General features: G+C 36.4%; 1 protein-coding gene across 1 annotated transcript; it reads left to right on the top strand.

Annotated features, from left to right (window-relative positions):
- Window positions 1-1,088: 1,088 nt before the first annotated feature.
- Window positions 1,089-5,432, top strand: LOC138711726 (glucose dehydrogenase [FAD, quinone]). The gene has a single exon (XM_069842884.1). It carries the CDS (start codon window positions 1,115-1,117, stop codon window positions 3,053-3,055), a length of 1,941 nt encoding a protein of 646 aa, XP_069698985.1. The 5' UTR covers window positions 1,089-1,114; the 3' UTR covers window positions 3,056-5,432.
- Window positions 5,433-9,553: the final 4,121 nt, after the last annotated feature.

The following is a 9,553-nucleotide window of genomic DNA, read 5'->3' as shown; positions in this document are numbered from 1 at the left end:
TTCCCTCGCGTGAGGCATCGTGAAAGCATTCGCGATACCAATCATGTGTGATGAGGCAACGAATGCGATTCTACAAAACCGAAAGAAAGTAAATGAATGATTCAGAAGTGATCTCAACATTTTATGTAGTGACATAATTTAAAGAGTTCATAAGGGTATAAATTAAATTATTGAATACTAAATAATACAAAGTTCTAATCAAATATAAGACATGTGATATATGCGTGAAAAAAGCGACCTCTACCTGATCTATTGATTTTATTTATATTAGTTAAATATCTTCATATAACTTCTAAAATCAATATTAAATTAATTATGATTCACTTCTAAATGAACGTAAAACTATACTTAAAATACATTCAGAAACATATTATAGCAGATTAATTGTAACAGTTTAATCGGCTCCAGACCCCTCAAGTGTAAGAGACATTACTACCGTATTCCAGACGACAGTCATTAAGACACTTAATTTACATGCTCTTCGTTCTGGTATTCTGCACAGCGCCGGAAACAGGAAGCTTTGACACGAATGAAGTCGAACACAACACTATCAGCACTCGAGGCTGAGAACAACTGAAGTGTAGAGATACAGAACTTGTAACATCTTCGTGTGACATTTTGAAAGTTGTGTGTTTTGTACGCAAAAGTTTCCCAAGCTCCATAAGAGCTGAGTGGTGACACAATCTATCAAGTTATCTCAGCCGTCTTAAATATTACCATGTGTTGTTTACTTCGGTGTATATTACGCTGTGCATTGACTGTCCACTTCACGTTTCATTCTATTCGTTGATACTTCATCTTCCTTATTTATTTTAAGATTATTGTGCCATTCATAAAATGTCTCCCTAGAAGTTTCATATTACACTGCTATAAAAACAACTGTTTTATAAGTGCTTTATCAAGTGAAAGAAGAAAACAATATTTTCGCCCTCAAATGTTGAATCTTTCAAAATGGAAGAGTAAAGAAAAGTGGACAAAAAGTGTTGTACAGTTTCTCTCTTTACATTTCAGTACAAAAATCTGAAATCATTAAACCAATTAAAAACTAATTCAATAGCTGTAATGTCCTTATAGTAATTCTGCAAAACACGTACTGAACACCCCACAGAAAAAAATGAGTCTGGTTTCGATTGTAACTGGAGCCATTAGGATGGCTACCAGTATCGTGGGCTTTGGGAGTAGAATGTGGTTTCTTCCACCGTTCCTGGCAGCGTTTGCTTATTACAATTACGACCTCTTCGACCCCGAAAGTAGACCAATAAACGTTCAGCAACTGCGTCCAGACTATGACTTTATTGTGATAGGTGGCGGCACGGCGGGATCAGTTCTCGCAAGTCGCCTAAGTGAGGTGAAGGAATGGAACGTACTTCTCCTGGAAGCCGGAGGCGACGAACCAGAAATTGCTGATGTTCCTATCCTCTCTATATACTTACACAAAAGTCAACTGGATTGGAAATACAGAACTCAACCTCAACCGTCAGCCTGTCAAGCGATGGTGGACAGAAGATGTTGCTGGACCAGAGGCAAAGTTCTGGGTGGCTCAAGTGTGCTTAATACCATGCTTTACATACGGGGCAACAGAAGAGACTTTGACTTGTGGGAGAGTTTAGGGAACCCAGGATGGGGGTACAATGATATACTGCCATACTTCATAAAGTCTGAAGACCAGAGAAATCCTTATCTTGCCAATAACACCAAGTACCACGGCACTGGGGGGTATCTCACAGTTCAAGACGCTCCCTGGAACACACCACTTGGAATAGCACTTGTACAAGCCGGGGTGGAGATGGGATACGAACACCGGGACATCAACGGAGAAAAACAGACGGGCTTCGCTTTGTTTCAGTACAACATGAGACGCGGTTACCGTTGCAGTTCTGCTAAGGCATTCCTGCGACCTGTCCGTTTGAGGAAGAACCTTCACATCGCTCTCTGGAGCCATGTGACGAAGATTCTCATCGACCCCGACACGAAACGTGCGTTCGGAGTGGAGTTCGTTCGCGATGGGAGGAAACAGACTGTACTCGCGAGCAGAGAGGTGATTCTATCTGCTGGAGCTCTCGCATCACCGCACTTGATGATGCTGTCGGGCGTGGGACCAGCCGAACATCTACAAGAAAAGAACATCTCTGTGATTCACGACTCACCGGGAGTTGGGCAAAACCTGCAAGATCATATCGCGGTAGGAGGAATCGCTTTCTTGATAGATTATCCTGTCAGTGTGATCATAGATCGATTCTTCAACCTCAACACAGCACTAAGGTACGCCGTGCAAGGCGATGGACCGTTAACATCTAGCATCGGCATAGAAACAGTTGGATTCATCTCTACAAAATACGCCAACCAATCAGACGACTGGCCTGATATAGAGTTCATGATGACGGCTACTACTACTTCTTCTGACGGGGGTACACAGACAAAGAAAGCCCACTGCATTACTCAAGAGTTTTACGACGAATATTTTGGATCTATAACAAAGAAAGATTCATTCGGTATATTTCCTATGATTCTAAGACCGAAAAGTAGAGGATACCTGAAACTAAGAACCAGCGATCCAAAAGACTATCCTCTCCTCTACCACAACTACTTAACACATCCCGACGATGTAAGAGTAATGAGAGAAGGTGTCAAAGCAGCGGTCGCGGTGGGGGAAACTGCATCCATGAAGAGATTCGGAGCAAGATTTCATAGAAAACCAGTCCCTGGCTGTAAACAGCATACCCTGTTCACGGATGAGTATTGGGAATGCGTAGTCCGCCAATACACCATGACAATTTATCACATGTCCGGCACGGCTAAAATGGGGCCTGCTAGTGATCCTTTCGCAGTTGTTGATCACGAGCTCAAAGTACACGGAATACAAGGGCTAAGAGTAATAGATGCATCCATTATGCCTACAATTACAAGCGGCAATATAAACGCTCCGGTCTACATGATCGCCGAAAAGGGTGCAGACATGATTAAAGACCTGTGGCTATCAACGTTAAAAAGGAGAAAAAGAAGAAGTTTAAAAGCAATTATCCCCACACACTTGGGCAAATCTCAGCGATCCTGAAACATTAATATAGTTAAGTTAAAGCAAATGTAGTCACATTAGTCATTATTGTAATAAATTATTAACAGAAGAACTTCATTACATAATATAGAACGAAAGAAGTTTAAGAGAACTGTCTGCCAGTATTGGACGTTTTTAACATATTGATCAAGGTAACTAAGTTTCAACAAAAGCAAATAAATATTCCAGTGAAAACTTTGAATCGATTTTATAAAACTTTTGTTTTCAATATTGATAGCACAAAAAATGCATCTGATAAGCTGATTAAATAAATGACTGAATAATGGTTGTGTGATATAAATGGACTTGCCAAAAATAGTGTCACATTAAAATATCCTGTTGGTTTACAAGCAAAGCACATTAAGTCAAAAAATAGTACTTTTGAGAAAAAAGCGTACATAACATACTATACAGACGGAAATAAAATTTGGAGCTCCTCTATTGTACAGGGTGATTCATTATTACGTGTAAATACTTTGTGTGTGTAATGCAGAGGAGACACTAAGACTAAAACGTTCTATACAACTTTTCTCAAAACCTTTAATTCCAGAGTTAACGCCATTTTGCGTGGAACTTGCGTTCCCAAACAAAGAAAGGGCAACACGCCAAATGTAAACTAATTATCACTTTCGTACAGTGCATTTGGACTTCAGTACAAAAACAACCAAAGTCACTAAACTCATATCCTAAGCAGTCCACATATCCACGTTTTGAGAACTAAAACCAAACACAGTAAAGAATGTAAAGCAATTTCTTCTAGAGTTTACACATTTGCACAATTCTTAGTGTAATGCATGTTCAAAGTGCTGTCCCTCAACTTGAAGACAAACCTGTGCTCGCTGCCTTAGTGATCTCTGAACGTTACACAGCCCGTTCAACTCATTACGAACAATTCCACACGCATGTTCAATTCGCTGTTGTAGTACTTCTACGTTAGGTACGGCAGAGGCAAACACTAACGACTTCAGGCGACCCCAAAGGTAGAAGTCCAGAGGGATCAAGTCCGGTGATCTGGCTGGCCAAGGAGTTGGCCCTGCGCGACCTATCCATTGACCTGGATACGCAGCATTGAGATACGCCCTTACGTTGCGGCAGTAATGCGCAGGAGCATCATCGTGCATAAACCATAAGTTCACTCGCGTTGTAAGAAGGATATCATGTAGCAGACCATGCAATTCGCGTTCCAAAAATGCGCGGTAGATTTCCCCGGTAGAACTTGAGGTCCGAGTAACTGATTCCCCACAATACCACACCAAATGTGTGGGAGAACAGTAATGCCTATGCAGCTACTATGACGTAGGTGCCATCTACTGGAACTCTGGAATTGAAGGTTTTGAGAAAAAGTTGTATAGAACGTTTTAGTCTTAGTTTCACCTATACATTACACACACAAAGTATTTACACGTAATAATGAATAACCCTGTATAAGTTTCGCTTACAACACAATGCGCATGTGTTATATAATAGCCTATGTTACTAGTCGACAATCGTGCGAACTTGTTGCCTACATACGTACAGGTGAACTCCCATCAAGACTCGCTCCAGTTTGCAATTCCGTATCTGTACATAATGTAGCCTATGTGTATAAATTTAGAACTAGAAAATTAAATACACATAAACACAAACAACTTACTAAAAATAATATTTTGAAGATTCAGTTACGTCAAGAGCTTTCAAAACGCATTTTGCTCAGAGGTAATACTTTTGACTTAATGTGTTTTGCTTTTAAGTCGACTACTTGTAAATAAAATAGCATGTAAACTGTAGACGGAATTTCGTTACACATCGACGATGTTCAGGTAAAAGGGCTTATCCCACAAAAGACAAATTTTTCAGAAGCAGCTATAGGCTAATTAAATTTTATCACATTATTATTTGTTACTTTATATGAAAGAATGTAAACGTAATTGTCAAAAAATATATCTCCAAGTTTTGTAATTAAATTTCAAGTAATTGCATATTGAAACAAAAAAGAGTCACATTTAAAAATTGAGGGTTAAGCCCTTTTATCTAAACACCATCGACATGTGAAGACAAATACTGGTGTTTTCGTCTAGTATAGATACTAAAAATAGAAGGTAATGAATGTCACTGTTATTTAAACTTTCTGCTGCTTGTAAATTATTACTTGTTTAGACTTAAGAGTACAGAGTAATGTATATGAAACGATCCCGTAAGGGGATATACACAGCGGATGTTTGGTAGGGTGTGCCAGTTCCCTCCTAATACATACATACATGCATACATGCATACATACATACATACATAATTACTATGTAATGGGGCATGCAGTTGATGTTCTCAATAAAAAATACATACATACATACACACACATACATACATAATTATGTAATGGGGCATGCAGTTGTTCTCAATAAAAAATACATACATAATACATACATACATACGTACGTACGTGCATACATACAGTACATACATAAATACATACATAATTACTATGTAATGGGGCATGCAGGTGATGTTCTCAATAAAACATACAGTACATACATACATACAGTACATACATACATACACATACATACAAACATAAGGAGAATACAAACATCCACGTCAAACATACCGCATGAGCTTCAGAAAATCTTCAGCCTTTATATTCGTATTGTGTCGGTAGTTTCGACTTTTGGTGGCATACATACCAAGGAACAACTCCAAAAAACGTAAAAATGTCCCTTGACAGAGTCGGGAATAGACCCCAAACTTGCTGCTTAGGAGTGAACATCCGTCACCATTTAACCAAGAGACTTAATCACACACTCATATAATATACAAGTGCACTCAAATAATTTCTAAGTAAATACATTTGTCATTGAAAAACAATAAAATAATAATTTCAGGTTCAATTCGAAGATCAATATTACAACGTTTATGAAGTGAATATGTACTAAGACTGATATAAAACGATACATAAAGTAAATATCAGAAATGAATTACATTTGTTCTACGTATATTGCATATCTAAACCATAACATTTGAATCACAATTAATTGGCTTCTTTCAAGAAATTATTGGTCATCCTTGACACATTAGTAATATTTGATTAACATAAATACACCCAAACGCAGGGGCAGATATTTATGGAGATTAATTTTATCATTTGTGATTTTTAATATTGGTGTCGGCGGAAATTGTTGTAGATTGATTTGTACTCTTGGCTGAGATTAACGGAAATTTTGGAAAATACAATTATTTTGGAATTGGAGTATTAACTCAGTATGAATATTAATTTTCAAATAATTAATATTGAAGGTTCGTTGGATTCTGGTGAAGGTGCAGTATGGCCAATAGACAATATTTGTTGGATTGAGACTGTATTTAACACACATTCATTAGAAACGGAAAAAAAAAAGTTGCAGCCCTCAAATTTAACACTTTCAAATTATTAGTGAAATGTTGAATTCTCCGTCTTTTGAGTTCACTAATGTAATCAGAACACCTGGAATACTATGTAATGTAGCCTACATGGATATATAAAAAATTCAAGTGAAAGAAAAAAAACTCAATATGAAATTCGCTATAAAAGAATACAATAGTAATAATTCGTGAATGTGTTCATATTTCGCTATTAGAACTATATTTCGCGTTTGTTTTATCTGCATATTATTATTAAACAGAATCACTTAATTCGTAAAGATTAGTAAAAATCTATTGTACATCTATTATGTCGTGATTTAAGCGATCTCCATAAATATCCGGCCCTGACCAAACGCATACAAAAACATGTTATGTAAAATGTTACGCATTCACAAATGTTGCTTACATTACAATCAGTATTGTGTAACACGTCACACTATGTAACCATAATAATATTTTTTGTACTTACGGTCTTTTTTTCCGGTCTGAATCTTTTAAGTTGATACTTCAATATTCTGTCGAAGTGTTCTAGTATGTACGAAGTGTACTTGATGACAAATATAGAATAATTTTTGATCCTAATTTAAAAGTGATATGTGATAACTCATTATAGTAAATCAGCTGATGTATCAATGCCTATTAACTACACTACCACTCACTTTATGCATGAAGAACTATAACCTATTCGTATTTACTGAATGTAGTGTATAGTATACAGTACATGGATTATTATTATTATTATTATTATTATTATTATTATTATTATTATTAATATAGGAATCATTCCTACTGAATCGAATGCATGAGTACATGTAATCAAAAATATATGGACAACTTGAAACTGTGACAAACCACCTTAAACGTTGCTTCTCTTTTACTTTCGTCTTCAGATATTTTTCATTACTGTAGCAAACATGTCTCTCTATACGTAGGCCTACAGAAGAATTTCACAATAAAATACTTAGTTATTATGAAAAGATGTGAGAATATATGCCCTTACATAATTGCTATAAATATGATTCCGAAATAGACTGCAATTTTTAACTAGAACTCAATTAAGCCAGATCGTAGCATTTGTAGCACCCTGTTCTATTTTATTTTGAATGGGAGCTCCGGCACTTGTTTTTATGTTCATGACGTCATAGTTTTGTCTGCCGAGCCTAATCAAAGAAAGATGACGAGAACATTGTCTCATTGACTTCTTTGGGGATTGTGCAAAAGCCTGCATGACTGTATCAACACTCTCGTTATCGGTGGAACTTCTCTCCGATTTTTGTGCTAGTTAACCTTGTTGGTGGTTGTGTTCCTCAATCCTCCAACGTCGTTGAACCTCAACAACATTCTCCACTTTTCAATAACATTTCAGTATCCACTTACATTCATCGAACGATAATTGCACCGCCATGTTTGTTTATAAAAAGATGAACTTTTTCCATACTTTCCACTTCCTTCTGAATCATAAACCGCAAAAATCGTATTTCTATCTCATTTCTTTGCTGTGAAATAGTATTTCAAATAGTGTATACATCAATTTGGGACACTCCATATTTCAATTTCTCACTCAGTATTTATTTTTTTTAATGTACGTACCTATTATTTTCTCACGCCAACAAGAAAATATTGAATTTACCTGCTAACAATTCTGAGAATATTTCGTCGAGGAAGTCGTTGCAAGTATGGCCAATTGGCCAGAAATTCATTCACGCATGATCAATATCATAGCAATACTGCTTGCTCTCCAACTAAAATGCCTGTGCGAAAGTAGGTTTCAAGAATAATGCTCTGTTGTAACATTAATTTCTCCCTTAAGAAATATTTCATTCAGAAAACTAAAATACAAGAGAGCATACAAAACAAATAACTCAACACAGAAATATCTAAATAATCACATTAAACATTCAAATAAATATAATTTAACTGGAGTTTTCAAACTAAAATGCAATAGTTGCCCACATTTTTACATAGGACAGACAGGAAGATCCTTTCATATATGCTATAATGAACATATTAAAGCTATAACCAAACCCTACATCACATCAAATTATGCAGATCACATTATAAACAATAATCATCATTACAATAATATAGAAACAGATATGGAAATTTTACACATCACACCAAAAAGTTCAGTTAAACATCTTAGAACAATAAAAATATATAAACATACAATAACATACCCACAACATATACTTAACACACAATTACAGTTCAGTACCCACACATTATTCGACGTCATGATACGTCATTACACACAAACAACCAGCCCCCACCATAAGAGTAACACACCCCCACCCCTACAACCGACAAATGCACATCACACAATTCAAGATCACCAGTAGTTCAGGAGACACTGATGAAGACGTAACACCACGTCGAAACGGGCCGTCTGTCCAATGTATATACCTTTTTAAAATTTTTTAACACTTTTTAACGTGTGACTAAACAATTTTATGTTTTTAAACATTAAAAAAAAATTAAATTAAATTTCTTTGCAATAATAATAATAATAATAATAATAATAATAATAATAATAATAATAATAATAATAATAATAATAATAGTAATAATAATAATACTTACAAATGGCTTTTAAGGAACCCGAAGGTTCATTGCCGCCCTCACATACACCCCCCATCGGTCCCTATCCTCTGCAAGATTAATCTAGTCCCTATCATCATATCCCACCTCCTCCATATCCATTTTAATATTATCCTCCCATCTACGCCTCGCCTCCCTAAAGGTCTTTTTCCCTCCGGTCTCCCAACTAACACTCTATATGCATTCCAGGATTCGCCAATACGTGCTACATGCCCTGCCCATCGCAAACGTCTGAATTTAATGTTCCTAATTATGCCAGGTGAAGAATACAATGCGTGCAGTTCTGCGTTGTGTAACTTCCTCCATTCTCCTGTAACTTCATCCCTCTTAGCCCAAATATTTTCCTAAGCACCTTATTCTCAAACACCCTGAACCTATGTTCCTATCTCAGAGTGAGAGTCCAAGTTTCACAACCATAAAGAACAACCGGTAATATAACTGTTTTATAAATTCTAACTTTCAGATTTTTTGACAGCAGACTAGATGATAAAAGCTTCTCAACCGAATAATAACACGCATTTCCCATAT

The sequence above is a fragment of the Periplaneta americana genome, chromosome 13 (genome assembly GCF_040183065.1).
Source record: "Periplaneta americana isolate PAMFEO1 chromosome 13, P.americana_PAMFEO1_priV1, whole genome shotgun sequence".
In the NCBI taxonomy this organism is placed as follows: Eukaryota; Metazoa; Arthropoda; class Insecta; order Blattodea; family Blattidae; genus Periplaneta; species Periplaneta americana.
This window is presented reverse-complemented; position numbering and strand designations above follow the sequence as displayed.